Source organism: Rhipicephalus microplus, chromosome 9 (genome assembly GCF_043290135.1).
Source record: "Rhipicephalus microplus isolate Deutch F79 chromosome 9, USDA_Rmic, whole genome shotgun sequence".
Taxonomy (NCBI): Eukaryota; Metazoa; Arthropoda; class Arachnida; order Ixodida; family Ixodidae; genus Rhipicephalus; species Rhipicephalus microplus.
The window spans coordinates 41,722,826-41,741,033 of NC_134708.1; the positions used below are offsets into that span (position 1 = coordinate 41,722,826).

Genomic DNA, 18,208 nt, shown 5'->3' on the forward strand with positions numbered 1-18,208 from the left:
TGCAGCAGCCTAATTATTTATTACAGTCCATTCGCATTGTACCAGAGAGACGCTGGATGATTCTCGACAGCGAAGCAGTGTGCTAAGAAAGGCATCAGCTCAGGGGAAACGATGTGGTCTTGAACGGCTGGAACGGAAGTCACGCATCTTGCTGCACGTTTGTCTGCTTGACGATCGGCGCACATGGAGCCGTTCTTTTGGCAGTGCTGCGGTGGTAGTGGTAGGCTGCCTGTAGCTCTGCCACGACAGGCTGGTGCTACGGCAGTCCCTCCCCTCTTTCTTGCGCCAGTTGGCATTAAATATTACAGGCTGGCAGTGAGAACCCTTGAGCCAATGCTATGTCCGTGTTTGAGGACTTAATAGGCTCTTGAAGGAGTCCAGTTGCTGGGCCATTTCCTGCAAGAAAACAGACCATGGCAATTACAGCTGAACCTCATTATAACGAACACTGATAGCAAGTTATCGTTTATAGTGCACAAAATGTTTCTTTTTGGTTGACCAACGCCTCATTTCTGTAACATTTGTTCTTTTACAATGATACCAAAGATGTAAATCAATCGCAATATAGGCTGTAACAAAGAAATATTTCAAATGGCATAATTCAAAACTTCAAAGGTATATTAGAGAAATAAATACAGTAGACTCGTTAATTCAAACTCGAAGAGACCTCTGAATTTTCTTTGAATTTTAAAGAAGTTTAAATTTTCAGAAGTTCTCGATATACGACTGTGGGTGAGGTGACACCATACATCATAATTAGGCATTGATTTTAACAGATTAAAAAATTTTAAAAATGTTTTTAACCTCTAACTGCACACAATGAACAGATAGAGATGTAAGGGCCACAAGTTTATTGGCTATTTACTGCTGATCAGACCTTTTAAAAAAAATCATCAATTGCCAACTGTTTCTTTGCCATATATGCCTTCAGCACAAAGCTCTTTATACTGGTTTACTATGCCTGCACTTCGTTACAAAAATTTGCTTTTTACTAGCAAAGCCTTTTTCCTTGAAGACTTAAAGCACTTATTTTTTCATTTTTAGAGTGTTAAGATTATTTAAGTGCACAAGTTTTTAAATAGTAGTGGGAAAGCAGCAGATATTTTCTGGCATGAGATAGCAAAAAGCATGCATTGACTGAATAATGGAGTTTGAATTAAGAGGCTTTTAAATACATTGAAGAATAGAGGGCCAACCAAAAAATTGAATTTCATTAGAATTAACCAAAAGTATGAATTACCAGAGTTTGTATTATCACGAGTCTACCGTATACTCAAAGATCATTATAAAGTTGCATCTTACGCGAAAATAAGTTGGCTATATCCAAAAATTGGTTATAAAGCTATATTCGTAGCACTAAGTCTATTGCAAAAGTAGTGCATTACAACCAATATTTCGTTATATCCGGATTTTTTATATTGATGTCTGAGTGTACTGAAAGAGAATTCACAACCAAAGGCCTGTTTCATCAAACGAACTTTGTTCTGCAGTAACTACACCTTTTCATGTTCCGGTCTACTTAGTTTGAAACACCACAAGGAGACAGATAAATATCACTTTATTTAAAATCGGTTCGAAACCTTACATAAGAGTTTTTATGCAAGCAAGATAGCAAATTGGTAAGACTATATCTGTAATGTTGCAAATAATATAGGACACAATAAAATAATTTACATTCTCAATTCTTCTTCATTAACATTGTTTGTCTACACGTTCAAGAAGTCAACACTGTCAACTCTCAAGGACGAAAATCAACACACTTTGTTGGGTCTATCTAAAACTTTGATACAAGTTCAGCATCTACAATTCAAGAAATTCAATTAGAAAAAGAAACGTGATCTCCATAAGCAGTTCTTTTTGAAAATTACGAAGGTGAGATAATGAGTAAGATAGATTCAACTACAGCCATAAACAGCATGTACAAAATATTAAGGTCAAATATAGCCTAGTACATATTTAAAACCAACTTTAAAGTACATGCAGCGAGGTACAGAGCCCCTCGTGACCCCGACGTCAACACGGCGAGAGTGTAAACAAATCTACAATCTAACTCCACTACAATGAACACCGCTTCAACGAAACTTCCACCACCATGAAAAATTCACAATTCCCCGTCAGCAGCCCATAGGAATCAACGCATAAATATTGTCGTCACAACAAACACCTTTTCTTCGATTGTTCCGTTTCAACCAAATTTTACAATACAATTTCAGGCTCCGATACTTATTATTATTGCAGTAAACCCTATGTTCAACAGTTTGATGCATTTTCAGAGCCTGAAAACGTGTCAACGAAGTCTAAAACACGCGTTGGCACCACCAGAAACCGCCACTATACCGCCGCTGTTCAACAAGCGTGAGTGCCGCCATTGCTCGATAGCGATGGCAATGATACTGCCATGGCCCTGCTTTTGCCGCTGGCTTGCTTTTGAGCCACAGACGATTCGAAGCTGAAGCTCAGTCGCTCAGTTTATGGTTTCCTTCACGCAGCTGCTGGGTGCAATCGCGGAACGATGCCTTTTCCGATTCCGATGCTTATTAATACAACCAATGTTTGCGCTTGGCCAGTGTGGTGCGCTTGGCCAGTGTGGTAACTAATCAGAGTGGCTGTTCGTCTGCATTATAAACAACATCAGCTATCCGCGAGAGATGGATGATAAGAATGGTGTAAAATAATGCAAAAAAGTCACCGCTCCACGATACCCTGTCTCCATCTCAGCGTTGTCGGATACTTTTCACGGCGGACAGCTGCTGATGCTAACGTGTTAATGCAACTGTTTGGTTTGCTCATGAAGGCTGTTTCAGGAGTTGTTTTAGCGTGCTTTTCACCATGGCCTCGCTATGAATGAGTAAGAATGACGTCGAGACGCTGCTGGGAAAGAATAAGAAGCAGCGGACATTTTTTGAATTTTGAGAATAAACGTTCTTTTGTTTAGCTAGCGCAGATCAGCTATATTTGTTTCGATTTCACTACAACGAAATTTTCACTTCAACGAAATTTTTTCAGTGCCCCGTCAGTTTCGTGATACAGTCGAACCCCGCTAAATCGAAACTGACGGGGTGCGAAAAAAACTTTTGAAGCAAAAATTTCGTTCTAGTGAAATAGAAAAAATACAACTGATCTGAGCTAGCAAAACAAAGCAACGTTTATTCTCAAAATTCAAAAAATGTCCGCTGCTTCCTATTCTTTCCCAGCAGCATCATGACGCGATTCTCACCCATACATAGCGAGGCCATGGTGAAAAGCACGCTGAAACAAGGCCTACAACCGCTTTCGTTGATTGATATGTGGAGTTCAACGTCCCAAAACCACCGTTTGATTATGAGAGACGCCGTAGTGGATGTCTCCGGAAATTTCGGCCACCTGGTGTTCTTTAACGTGCACCCAAATCTGAGCACACGGGCCTACAACATTTCCGCCTCTATCGGAAATGTAGCCGCAGCAGCTGGGATTCGATCCCGCGACCTGCAGGTCAGCAGCCGAGTACCTTAGCCACTAGACCACCGCGATGGGGCTACAGCCACTTTCGTGAATGAACCAAACAGCTGCAGCTGTCCGCTACTAAATGATATCCGACACTTTAGTGTCATAGTCCTTTAACGCTGAAGCCATAGTGCGTACGAAGAATAAGGGCACAGGGAAGTTAAGCAGGCACCAAGGTTTCAATACATCGTGGTTACCAACTCCCCAAACTTGGAACTTGGACACTTCCATAAATTTCAAATCTGCCAACAATTTCAAAAGGGGTAATTTACAGCGATGCTAATGCCGTCAGTTTTCTTTTTCTTCTTCTTGCTCAACCATCCTTTGTTCAAGACAATTAAGCTGTGGATGCAGCGCATTAACACCAAGAGACTTGGTACACCCACGAAAAGTAATGCAGGACTTCAGTATAAAATGACTTTTTCTGTGACCTGCTTCTCAACCAAATTTTCTCAATGCGAGCAGAATTCCTTTGAATGAATGGTTTGTGGACTAACAAGCAAGCAGAGCAGAAGTGCTTTTGTCTGGGCAAGTTGGTGTGACATCTGCAAGGTTCAAAAGCACAACGGACAAAGGCGAAGGACACATCAATGACAGGACCAGTGCTGAAAACAAGTGCTGATCAGCACACGCCCCGTAGCTCATGTGTCTCTCTTCTTCGTCTGTTGTGTTGCCGCACCTTGCAAGCAGTACAGAACTGTCTTTTCTCATAAGGCGAACCCATACTTGCGAACTTTCGAGAAAATTCTGGCATATAGGCGTGTCTGAATGAGCAAACTGTGCATCTTTTACAACTTCGACAGAGCAATGGCGCCAGTCTAAGAATGCATAACGTTTTCTACACTTTTTTAAGCTGACATAAAACAGGCAATCTGACAGAAAACAGCTAAAATAGCTTGTCAAAGCATCAACAACAGAAAAAATATTGAGTAGTGAAGAGCGAGTGCTTCGGCCACATACCAGGAGCATGACGTTTCGGTCCCAAGAGCGACGGTGATGCCGAGCAACATTGAGCAAAGCGCAGTACAGCCGTTCGAGCTGCTCCACGGTCGCACCTTCTGTCTCGTTCACCGTCCTGTCCTCAAGCTCTTCCAGCCATCCGCGGTTCAACTGCAACACCTGTTCTGCTGCAGCGGACACTGGTGGGGCAGCGTACGATTAAGGAAAAAGAGAACTATTAGAACAAGTTTTTAAATGCTAGTTCCAAAATATGAGTAAATAAATGAAATGCCTGTTGACTACAGCTACATATGTGCTCAGAAGTCTCGCACGCTCCTACTTTGTCTTCTATGCCTTGCACTCGGGCAGTTTGCACCCCCTCGGTTAAGCGTCCCAAATATGCACCTTTGGGGCCTGTGTTCATGATCAAATTTGGTGAAGACTGTTGCTTTGTGCGACTTACTCTCTCGCACATCCAATGAGAGAAGAGACCACTTGCCTGCCTTTCCTCAGCCAGCCAATATGAGCACACTGAAAGCAATTATTACTGCGACATCTGCGACTCAGAATAGGAACCCATAATAAAGTCCGCTCCACATTTATTCTCTGCCGACCTGGTGCTGCATCTCTTCAACCACACCGCAACATAAAAGCATACAGAGTTCATGGAATTTATTCCAGCTTTTTGGACATTGGGCATTAGTTAGCTCGATAAAGCACCATTTTTCGCTGGTCATTTTTCAATTAAATTAAGGCCCAAAAGCTCTAAACACTGTGACTAGAATTTGTTCGTCATGAATTTACTGTAATAATAATGAAGTCACATTGACACGAAAGCAGTCTGATTTGTAATAGCCGGACAATGCTTAGTATACTTTCATACCTGATAATTCAGCATATCTGAGCACGTTACATCAAGTTACATACCAGAGTCAGTTTCAATACACAAGATATAGAGAAGTCTAGACGCCATGGTAATGTTAGAGGTACAAAGTGTGGCATCTTGAGACCAATATTACTACGTTTCCCACCTGCCCCCCTTGTTAAGCCAATCACTTTTCAAGTGAAAGAACAGGGGGTCAAACGTGGTACAGCTTCACAAACAACTATGAGTACTTATAGAAACGCTGAGCGATTCTGGACTATGCAACTACAATCGAACTCAGATATATCAATCCAAAGGGTATCACAAAGCTCTATATATTAGATCATTTGATATAAGTCGAATCCCTTTATAAGGGATGCTGATATAACAGACAAATGGGTGTTGAAGACACCAGTGTGCCTACAGTAAAATACGGATGGATAAGAAAATGCATACGAGGTATCCTGCTTTTAAGAAAGACAACTCATATAAAAGACAAGAATTGCTGCCTGGAGCAGGCGTTTTAACAAGGGGTTAACTGCATACAACATTTATTTACAGAAAATATATTCAAGAGGATTTTACAACTATTCAATATCAATGATGGAAGGCACTCTACTTTTTAGAGCATACTTTGGAGCTGGAAAAGTACTGCTTTGGAGCAGCCATAAGTGTTTTGGGAGCTGAAAAAAATGCTAGGTTAGACCAGCTGCTGGTGTTTTAGGAGGAGATATTAAATCTGCAATACATTAATCGAAGTTCAGAGCATTGTTCAAGCATCTTGTGTGCTGTAAAAATGTGCTCCGAAATATGAGCTACAATTTAAAATACCAGTATTTGTGGCAGCAATCAAATCAAATCGGCAAAAGCTAAGCGCCACATTTTTAGAAATAACCACAGCCCATTTAACTTGCCAAATAAGCAGTAGATGACTGGTATGAAATAAAAGCAATCCTGCTCATTTTCACATTTCACCACACTAGCCTGCATGTCTAGCTGAAAAAAAAAAAAACCTAAAAAAACCACCCAGATAAGCTATAAGCTTAATATGCCAGTTCTTGTTGCATAAATGAGATCAGAGCCAAAAATGCTTCACACTCGTGAAAATACGGGGATGATAGTACACGAATTCTTTTCAGTTTCTTCAGGACTTACAAGCTGGTGAAACAGTAAAAGTTCATCATTCTCCTTATCTCAGTGTCATTTCAGAGCTGGTTTGGAGCAACCACGAACAAAAAGTGCTGTTTGGAGCAGCAAGTGCAGTTTGGTGCAGTTCGAGCAGCTCTTCCATCACTGCAATATCCGTAATACTTCGTTACATGGGAGTTTGACTGTATACTAAATTTCAGATAGCTCAGTACTGAGCACCCTCTCTACAAAATTTGATGTTTGACATAGAAGCATTTGCATCAAATGAACTTTCGAGAGAGACCTTTTTTTTCCCGGGAAAAAAAACAAAACAACTGTTAGCCTTTTCAGAGCACTAAGAACCAACCTCTTTCACTTTTTTCCTCAAATGAGGAAGGAACATCTTTAAAAGTAAATGAAGACAGTAATATGATACTCACAGGCACACAGCAGCTTAACACTTCCATCCTTAGATATTACCTTAAAGGGACACTAAAGTCAACTATTAAGTCGACAATGATTCTGAAACGGTGGTCCAGAAGCCTTGTGTAGTGTTATTTTTGTGCGAAAGAAAGGCCTATTTTGAAATAAAATCACATTTTACTGCTCCGCATTGGGTTAACGCACTTCAAATTACCCGCCTCAAGAAGCAGACTGACCGGTCCATCTCACGTCACTGTTGCCATGCACAACGTTGCCCGGCTTCACTGCGCTAGTAGCAGCAGACTGAAAGCAGCGGGAACCACAGCAGCAACAACAGCCATTAATCAATTTTCCGCCATTGGCTTCAAGATCGCAGACGCCTTTTGGTTCAACTGCACCTCGCTAGATGGCACCACCTGTTTCGCGTAACCACGCAGAAATTGAATTTTTGAACCCCTCGCACCATTCCCCATAGTAACATCCGGCGATTCTTATTTCCATGAATCAAACAGAAACAAACAAGCAGCATTTTATTGCATCTCTTAATACACTGAACGTTTTTTATTTAGTGCAGTTAGATTGATTACTAGTGATTAATTGTAGGCGGTCCGTCTGACGTCATTGCAATCATTTTGAAGATGCCCTACTGTGGCGCTTGCGTTCCTGTGCATTTACTTTAATTTTTCGGTAAGTAGGGCACTGTTGTTGATAACATTGTCGTTTTAGATGTTGTCATACATTGAGCTTTCACTCTAACGTAAATTGTTGTTTAACATTAGTGTCCCTTTAAAGGGACCGCAGATGAAATGCTTACCTTCAACAGAAGAGGCATTCTCCATTGCTTCCCCAGCTTGACTTCCCTCTGCTTGTGCCACCTAGAACGAGAAACGAAAATAATGAATATAATCTATAGTGCAGTTGCTGATGCAGAAATCAGTTACAATGATGCGGTGTGATGAGTTAAGTTCTGCATAGGACTTGTAAACGAACGGCACCTAAACAGGACTCAACAGTAGCACGGGGCAGAACATTCTTGTTTTACTGCCCACAGTATTCGTTTCAGATTATTGTGATATGCTCATTTGCTATGCCATTCTCACACTTTAACAGAAGATCTAGGTATTAACCAGCCACATGACACCTTAAAAACTTTAAAAGCAGCATACTGAAAAATATTTGCAAATTTAGAACTGGAAAGCACAACTATTTTGTGTTAGTAGCGGCTCAGTGTAATGATGTTTCTCACTGCGTTTATTCGAGAACGCAACTCAAACTCGTACTTCTGCCATTACAGTAGCAGCACACATTTTTGTCATCAAGCACCGGTAATGTGAAAGCCCTCCACCCACCTTCACTTGTTGTGCTTTGCTGCTTGAATCCGCAGTGCCGGGACTAGCTTCCTTCAACCGTGCAGAGGCGGCTACTTGCCGGGTTTCTGTCGACGACAACCTGTCCTTCGCCACAACCTTGGCGGCTGGTAGTGCTGAATCGCTGTTCTTTCCCGCTCCATCCGACGACGACCGTCGCCGCTTCGCCAAACTTCTAGATGTGACTTTATCTGCACAAAGTTCAAAGGTGTTACATCCCACTGTATTGTTAGTACACGATGCACTGTGCCTTGCTAAAGTATCGGCCCAAACATAAATGCTGACAGACCTATGAAAATTACTTTAAAGCGCTTTAGCTTTCACTGCACCTGACGACACAAGTTGCAAACTAGAAATATATTGATTTGAACAAGTACAAGAAAAAAATGTTACAAATTTTAACATTCGTGCAGGTATTTCTAAACATTCATGTGGGAAGACAGTTTCAAAACTGAATAACCTGGGTGCCACCAAAAATGATGGCAAAGGATTGAAACTGACAAAATGTGCCATGAAGCACGTAGTCTGAGTAAAATGCTGGCAATGTTGACTGTCCAGCTTTTACAGTAGCTACATGCGAGAGATGGCCACACTTGTGGTAGCAAGCAACAACAAAGTCCCTTCACAACAGGCATTTACACCCTTTTCATAGAACCATACAATTTATGCATATTCAGGAGTGGAACAGGGTACATGGGTTTGGGAGCAGTCCTAGAAGCAAGCAAAAGTGCTTTTTGTAGCACGCTTGGAGCAGCCGGAAAGGCCTTTTTGAGCAATTTTGTAGAAGTCAGAAATCGGGAACGTTCACAGAAGACACAGCACTCGTGAAGCATCATTTGTATAACGCTGTATTTCTCAAACAATTGAGCAATAGCCCCATTATTGGGGTACCAGACACTCAACAGATTTTTGCCATTGCCGTCATGTTCCATATAAAGACCATATTGATAACATGCTCCCACGCAGGGGTGGCGAATCCAACTCAAGCAGAGATCAAACGAGCCGGCCCTTCTCTGTAACTCGGACGGCGCATGTGATGACATAACCCTACTCGGGAAGCCTGCTGTCGCAGCAGAGAGGAAATGCGCCACCAATTTGAACGAGGTGAAGAGACTAGAGCGGTGGGGGGAAGGGGAGGTGTCAAGGGAGGTGTTGCTTGAGCAGCAACTATGAACTTTGCTTCTAACGGCACAGTCGCGATCGCTGGCGTGGGCGCTAGCTTGGACTGCAAAAACTGTTGCTAAATCAGGAGTGACCATGCTCTCTTACACTAGCATTTACTAGAGTTATGTGAGATGTCATCTTAAATTCATTGCTATTGCATTGCTCTTGCAATCGCTTTTGCAAGTAAGCTGCGACTTTTTAGCTATATACAACCGCCCATTTGCTAAACCTAAACGCACGAGCGTCAACCACCGAGTCGATAGGCGCCGCATAACGGAGCACAGGGGCAAAATGAACGAGAATAGGCGAGCGCGCCCGGTAAGCAATCTTGTGCCCCTGTCTTTGCTTGCTGCGGGAACCAGACACCAACCCCACTTCTTTGAAGCACCTTTTCTTTTCTGAACCCAGCTATCGAGTTACGGAAAAAAAAAAGAAACTGTTCAACTGTAACAGCGAAGCAATGAATGAGATAGCAACAAATTTTAATGCTATATGATGGCTGGCAGCTAACCTTTTTTGGATCAGATGTCACGTAACTCTACAAAATGTTAGTGTAAGAGAATGCGGCCGCGCCGGAGACAGATGCCCTTTCGGCGGTGTCTTCGTGTTCATAGCACAGTTCCTGGAAGGGTCCACAAGCCATTGACCGCGACCATGCCCTCAAAATCACAGTTCACAATTGCTGCTCGAGTGCTCACAGCCTCAACAAAGCTGAAACTATAACAGCTTCGAAGAAACAGAATACACGATGTTTCAGCCACATTTTCAAACATGGGGCTTGGTGGCTGTCGCACCTTCGGATCGTGCGGCGCAGTGCAGTGCTAATAAACGAATTTGGCGTAACAGGGGCAGCTCGGCGCAGGATGGCACAAGTAAACCAGTTTGGCATACAATGGCACAAATGGCGAAGCTATTCCACCCCTGTATATTGCACAAATACCACTGAATGCAATATCACCCCAAACTATTGAGAATGCCATTTCTAATAGGCATTAGGTCGGTTCAGCGGAACTGGATAAGGCTATAATAAATTGAAGTTATTTTCATAGGCTCAAAACTAGTTGTCAATTACCAGTATTCGAACATTTGTTCCAATGTTTGTGCTCATATCCTATGTTTGTGCTCATATCCTGAGCTAAATGAAAGGCAAAAGTAGGACGAAAGTAGGGCATTTATGCTACAGACAAATGGCATCATTTTAGCATAGAGGTGCATTGCTAAACAATTTTATACAGAAAGCAAGGACACTACAAAATAAAATTGTACTTAGCAGACATAAAAATCTACTTTCACTCACAGAAATGTGTAACATAGTTTTTTTCACTTTCTCATGCTTAAAAAGCCATAGTATCAAGCTTTAACGGTTGATTTGATTGATATGCGGGGTTTAACGTCTCAAAACCACCATATAATTATGAAAGATGCCATAGTGGAGGGCTCCGGAAATTTCGACCACCTGGGGTTTTTTTAACCTGTACCAAAATCTGAGCACACGGGCCTACAGCATTTTTGCCTCCATCAAAAATGCAGCTGCCCAGCCGGGATTCAATCCCGCGACCTGCAGGTCCGTAGCCGAGTACCTTAGCCACCAGACCACCGCGGCTGGGCAAGCTTTAGCGGTTCGATTTCATTCAAACAGCACATTGCTATACCCAATGAGAAGTTCGGTATGCCAATACAAAACTATGCACAATATCCATATAATTTTGCCACGTATATATAGAAAATATATACATATTCCGTTAAAAATCCCATAACAATCCTATGGACAACATATAGGGTGACTCCAATTCATTCTACAATAAGGATATTCAATGGATATACAGAATAAAATGAACTAGCAAGTGAGCACCTAGTCTGACAGAAACACCACCACAACCATGTGTTCCGCGCCTGTTATGGCCAGTTTTCATTACTTGGCATAGTTTTACTACTGGTTAGATTACCGTTTCTGAATGAGGAAAAAAAAATACAGTAACCAGAGAGCTAAGCCAGTTGGTACAGTACAGTCTACCGTTAAAGGGCACACACGAATGCATATTGTCCGCATTACTGGCCCTCTAACAGGCAGGGTATAAGGAAACAATCTTCATGCACACCACTACTCTGTCGAGAGAAGTCAGAATTGTTAACCACCTGTAACCTTGTGCAAACCTAAACTACCATTCTTCTACTTGATTCAAGATAGGCATTGCCCGCTATCTAAATCAACCAGTGTGACACCTGTATGACAGAAAACAAGCATCTGTCCTCAAAAACATCCCCTTTACATGACCACCATTCGGAAAAGACACCAAACTTCACATCATTCCTCACCGCACGCAAACACAGGCCAAAAGGCATAAGAGAAATCAGGAAGGCGAGGGTTCTGGGGAGGGGGGGAGACCCCTACCGATCACAGCGGGCGTCTTTCTGCGGCCGGGCAGAGCAGCAGCAGCGGAGGCGGCATGCCGCAGCACATGGCGACGGTGGCTGCCAAACCAGGGTGACTTGCGACGGCGCACCACGGGGTATGCCCGCCGTTCACCGCCGGACGCCTCCCCTCCTGGGCACCACCCGCAACACTACACGTGTCACAACACCGCTGCCGCAGTTGAACATCAAGTGTGCCAACGCTCTCGCCAGAGGATGCTCGCCAAAGCCAAAACACCTCGCAGTTGAGCCATGGCGGCTAAGCAACAGATCCGCAAAGTGGTCTGGCGAAAGCCTCTATGCTAGAGCTGGCGACACAAGTGCAATACGGCCCATGGGGGCCTCAAGGTGTCTAGCAAATCCATTTTTTCCGACGAGATGAGTTTTCCAGACTGTTCCAGACAATATGAGCGAAGTTTCACTTTGGCAAAATCTTAAATAACTTATGTTTCACATATAGCAGACAAAGCTGCAAAAGCTAGGCAAGGAGTGTAGCCATTGAGTCCTTAAATTTTATATATGCAAATTTATGGAAGATAGGCCAAAGAGCACCCGCGGCCATATAAGTCTTCACTCAAGGAGACTGAAGGGAAAGAATCTCTAAGATGCAGAGAGGTTATCCAGGACTAAGTCCGTTTGGCTACTGCACAATGGAAAAGAAGGCTGATAGAAGTAGAGAAAATTTATTATTGATGCTTCTGTAACAATACTGCAACGTGCGTTTGTTGTTTCAATTTTACTGCATTTGGTTTATGGCTACAGAGACTGCAAGCACTGCTTGACACAGGCCGCGCCTCAATGTTTGAGAAGCTTCACAGTTGTAGATCATTTTGTTTAGATTGCGCGCAAAATGCAAACACTCAAGTTTATTTCAGAGCTTGCGCGACAACCAGTGATAAGACTAAAAAGTTTGAAGTGTGATGTATAAAAGACACCAGCGTGTCCCAATGATTATCGACAACCGCCGCTCTGTGCACAGATATTCGTGTACAACGGGCATTGCTTGCTGTATTTGAGTTTCCATTTCACAGCCACAAGTTTGGCCAAATAAAGAGTTCGACCTTGAAGATACCGACTGCTCTCTTTGCGCATGTCACAACTACACGACAATATTGAACCCTGTGTAACAGACATCAATTCAGTGTCTTCCCGAAAATTCAGCAGCACTTTTGCAGCCTTTTGAGGCTATTGTCGCGTAAATAACATACCCGAGCCCTATGCCAAGAACTCCACGTTTATTCGACTGCTCGTGATTGCCTTCTTCCTTCTCCTCCATTTCTCCCTCTGGTCGCTGCGCGTTCGCAATCATCAGCAACAGCTATGACGTGAGACCACTATCTAAAGACCTTGTTCAAGTTTAAAGTTATTCACATTTAGCTTGACGGCAGTTACGCAGAGCTGTGTTCCTTCCTTTTCGATAAACAGGCACTCAACGCACCTCACTATGCCGTTTTTCTTCGTCTGTAATCTCTTATACAAGGAACTACGTAGATATATTAACCACTCACACACAACACTCTTTTCATCAAATCACACCTTGAAACTGTGCAAGTTTAAACCTTCAATGAGAATTACAGTGATTCATCATTTTATGACATCCCAGATATTGCTGGAGAACTGTCAACCATTCTACAAGAGCTTGTACGAGGTCTGTTGAAAAAGTATAGAACCTTTGGCCGAAGAAAAAGCTGGCATAACTGAAGTGTTGGAATCCTATTACACTCTAAGCAGTCAATCTCCACACATTTTCACCGTCAGAAGCGCCTATCTGATGGCGAAAGTGTGTGCAGTCTTCTTGGGACTCTACCCACTTCTCCCAGCGGTGCTGCCATTGTTGGAGGGAAAGCCTTTTTTCCAAATGAAGTTTAGCTCGGCTGTTGTTGCAGTCGTGATGTCCTCTCCCGTCTGAAATCACGCTCCTTTCAATGGCCTCTTGATTTAGGGAAACACCAAGAAGTCGCAAGGAGCCACATCAGGAGATTAAGTAGCCTGTTTAACTACAGGAGTTTGGTTTTTCAACAAAGAAGTCTTAATCATTGGCGAGGAATGTGCATAAAACATTTTCGTGATGGATGCGCCAATTCACTGTTGACCAAAACTTTGGTCTCTTGTGCTGCATAGCATTATGTTGGTGATGGAGGACATTCCTGTAGCACTCTTTGATGATTGACCCATTGGTGCGTCAAAGAAAGCAGTCAGCAGCACTTAAGACAATGCTGCGCACTTGGCAGGTCTTCTTTGGCCTCGGTGACACGGAATGCTACCACTGCGGTGACTGGTATTTGATTTCCGAGTCATACCCATGCACCCAAGACCCATCAGCAATGATTATGGTGCTCACGAAGTTGAAAGTCACTGTTCATGGAATCCAGCATGTCCTGTGAGCCTTCAACACAGTTGCTTTTGCTCCACCATGAGCAGCCTTGGCACGAATTTCGTGCCACTCCTCATGGACTCTTCATGACACTCTCTTCACGGACAAATCTTTAGTCATAATAGAATGTGCAGAAAAGGTGCTCATGCCTAACACCCTGGGATAGCGACACCACAGCATTCACCTGGCCATTTTGGCATGTCGATTGCCGACCAGAGCGTGGCTCGCTCTCCACCGATGTGCGGCAGTGTTTAATGGTGCCACCAACAAAGGCACTGTTACGAGTGGAAGAAGGCCCCTACACATCTGACTGCAGTCAGTGGACAGGACAAGTGGGTCGGGAATGAAAATTCTATTCGGCCAAACGTTTCTTTCAGGAGTCTTGGCCACTTCAGAAGTCAATGAAAATGTTCAGAAAAACAATGTTTTTCAAACAGCTTTCGTTTAAACGAAAAGCACAAGAATCGAAAAAAAAAAAAAGGACGTACCACCACTTAATAAGCATGCTGGGATGGCTTTGAGTAGTTACACAGTTTTTGCAAACACACCAATTGACATTTGCCAATGTAGAAACTTCCCTATGAGTTCCCTACCCACCCAAATCCTATTTGCTAGACACCCTGAATCTTGTTTGTAATGGGCACTGAACAGCATAGACAATCTAAATGGCATAGTTGACAAACAACCAGTTGCACAAAATAAAAAAAAAAGTGCACACACTCACACAGCAGAGCACAACAAAGTGGCCAGAAAAGTCACTGGCGCTACTAAGTGCAGCAACTCCACATATCATATGAAGACAGACAGTACATAGCATTTGAAAAAATTTAGCTTACCATAATTAAATGTTCCTTTGTACAGAGATCAACAAAGGTAAACTTTGTTTTACTAGAGCCAATTAAAATTTTAAAGTTTTTAAATATAAGGAGAAAGCAAACCACCCAACCATTTCCTGCAATCATTTTCTAGCCACTCGTTACCACAAGCAGCCACTACGATGCATCGTACACCAACGACGACCAGCACAAAATTTTAAAAGCCAATTCATTGTCAAGACTGGCTTCAGTAATCACCCCTAGTACTCTATGAAAATCAAGCCCAGACTATCACGTTGCGACACAAAAGTTGCTGTGCACGTACCGAAGCGTTCTCAAAAATGTCGTCTCATGGCAAGAAACTGTGGAGCATCAAAACCCTGACTTCCTATACACGGCAGAATGACCCATTGTCAATTGGCCGACCGGACCATTGTCACTTGCCAAATCATTCTGTTGCCCAGCATTTCCTCGTGTAGCATTTGCCACATAAATTATGGAAATGCCTGCCAAGGTGTTATGGTGGGCGAGTTACGTTTCAAGAAAAAAAAGATAAAATACAGTTGTCGCAAAAACAAGAAAGCAGACACAAGAGCCTTATTACTTCCCCTTCTAACCCTTGACCACTATTCTTCCTCAATGCACAACTTCCTTGGAAACATTGATACAATTCTAGCTCAAGCCCATTCCTGAATGCTTGCTTGGCTGACAGGGTTATTGCAACGCCTCTGAACCTGTCGACTTGGTATGCATCGTACGCAATGCACAGGTCAATACAGCATCATGTACCTTCCTGATGCAATAATGTGTTCTTCCTTAAAACAAGGGAAATGTGATTAACACCATTGTGATTTGCCTCAATCGCATTGAAGCCAGTAACAGAAACTGCATGCTTCACTGCAACAAGTTCTGTGAAACAAGCGAGAGTGCATTCTACAACGAGGATAAAGCATTCCCTGGATATCACAAGCCTTAGCAAGTGCTGGTCACCAAATTAACGTTAAAATGTATCTAATGAGTAACTCTTTTCCAAGCTGAGAAGAAGTGCCTATGACCCCTTTATTTCTTTTTGTTGCCTTAAAGGTGAATACCAGTGGCAGATTATGAGCACTTCCAGTAGCAGTTTTTCTGCTCTTCGCTGAGCTAGTCTATTCCAGTGGTTAAGTGAGTGCCTGTCTCACTTGCAGATTTACTTTTATTGCCCTCTGCCGAAGCGGTGTGCTCTGGCACAGATTTTGTCGGCCACTCCAAATCTGTCACGAGAATTCACCATAAGCTGATGCCCCTATCCCTGCAATCCTGGACTCCCACGTCGCACATGTACCAAAGAGAACCGACACATGCTACAGAGGGTGCTTACCCTTGCTGGACGACGAAGGCTTGGACGACGACTGGCTGTCCAGTGTTGATGTGTCGGGCATGTCTTCCGCGGCGTCCTCGGTTACCTCGGTCGCACCGTTTTCTGTTGTGTCCTCTTCGTCGCTAGCAACCACCAATCCCCGAAGCCTTCGGCTGTACCTCTTCGAGCCTCCCTCTTCGTTCGACGCCTGGACGTGCGGCAGATCAGGTACTGGGGCGTCTGTGGCCACTGGCGCTGGTCGCGGAGCGACGTGGTAGTTCTTCGGTACGTAAGGCACTGACTCCTCCCCTGAAGAATACAAGAAGTGATGATGATTAGCTTCCTCTAATTCTTCAACACAAAGACAGCATTGTTGAATAGTGCTGATATTTCAAATAGTTATTAAATGCAAATATGAAACATAACCTGCAATAATAAATTACCATGTTATAGCAAATAAGCCTCCTTAGAAGCACAGCAATGTGGGATAAAATTCATGAAAGGGAACAGTAGACTCGACCTCTAGGGCCAGGAAAATATGTTCCAATAAGCAAGGGCTTCAATTACTAGGATAATTGGAGGTGTAGAAATCAAGTACAAAACCAATCATATTTGAGGCAGTTGATCCACTTAAGCAACAATTGTGTTTTGGAGACTTCCATTTGCCGAGAGTACTGTAATTGTCACGCAGAAATTTGTAGAACGAAGCTAGAAAGGAAATCCACGAAAAGCTGTCCTAGTAGATGAAATATTTGTCCCAGTTCGAGATTGTGTCTACAAACGCCTCCTTGCAACACTGGCTTAGAGTGATACCGTGCTCGGGACGAGATTGCTGAGCACTGCAAGACACACTGCAGAGCTACTTGCCTCTTTCCTTGCGAGCCTGGACGATGTCCTGGCAGATCTTCTCAAAGCCCCAGTCGAGCTCGGTGTCGACGAGCGCATTGGCTGCGTCCTGAAGGGCGCAGGCTCGATGTCGAATGTTCTTGTCTGTCAGGAAAGGGAGAGGTCGTGATATGGGGATATATGAATCTAGCAGGCAACGTGCAAGTGGAAAACAAACAACTGATGTAACCAAGCAGCTATCATGCACAGAACATGTCACGAAAAATTTGCTGCCAACAAAAACGCATTCGAGTGCCAGTTGATACGAACATGCGACAAAAAAGTTGCCGATATAAAACGTCTCGGACAACAAAGGGTGTTATGAGACAATGGTGCACGAAGCTTTAACAATTGCATGCGAGTTCTGCAGAATCCCACAAGGCGGTGAAGGACTTGTGAATTGTATGATTAACAACAAACCGCGCACTGCACAAAGCCACAATCCAAGTCTATTGCGGCTCCACACGAAACAATATCTATATGGATCCACATAAAATCCACATGGATTTTCATGTGGCTTTGTGCTACAAAAGGGTGGTTGTCATTTATATGTTTCAAAACAGCTATAACAAAGGAACCTTAAAAGAACTTGGTCTAAACGATATTATCTTCGTTTTCATACTTGTCGCATTGTTACAGCAGTGAAACATTCAGCAATTTAAGTAAGGTACAGCCAACCAGACTTTAATTACAGTAGAATGTCAGTGACACAAATTCGAAGGAAGCATGCAAAATAATCATATCATCTCGAATTCGTATGAACCAAAAACAAGTTAAAGTTGATCATGAAGATGAACAAGAACTTTATTGGGGTCAACTACTTGCTGAAAAAAATGTCCATGATGTTCTTTTGAACTTTCCTGCTTTCACCGCCTCTCAATAAAGTGCTGCGGTTTCCTCACTGATGATCATTCACTCTTGGCATCAGAGGGAGTGAAAGTGGCTTATTGGAAATTCACTCGCTTCGTTGCTTCAGCGGCCAGGAAAACGCGCCACGCTGTCGACACGGAAAAA

General features: G+C 43.1%; 1 protein-coding gene across 3 annotated transcripts in view; it reads right to left on the minus strand.

Moving 5' to 3' along the window:
• LOC119163751 (ATPase family AAA domain-containing protein 2-like) overlaps positions 1 to 18,208 on the minus strand; it is a 61,866-nt gene continuing 43,658 nt past the window's right edge. For 2 of the 3 annotated variants that reach the window (XM_075873493.1, XM_037415818.2), the window contains 7 exons: positions 17,177 to 17,299; positions 16,331 to 16,618; positions 11,762 to 11,914; positions 8,188 to 8,396; positions 7,653 to 7,713; positions 4,444 to 4,622; positions 1 to 396 (listed from right to left, as the gene is read on the minus strand). In XM_075873493.1, the coding sequence (XP_075729608.1) occupies positions 337 to 396; positions 4,444 to 4,622; positions 7,653 to 7,713; positions 8,188 to 8,396; positions 11,762 to 11,914; positions 16,331 to 16,618; positions 17,177 to 17,299 (1,073 nt within the window). In that variant the 3' untranslated portion in view covers positions 1 to 336. The remainder of the gene's footprint in view (positions 397 to 4,443; positions 4,623 to 7,652; positions 7,714 to 8,187; positions 8,397 to 11,761; positions 11,915 to 16,330; positions 16,619 to 17,176; positions 17,300 to 18,208) is intronic. The other variant, XM_075873494.1, reaches the window with a different exon arrangement.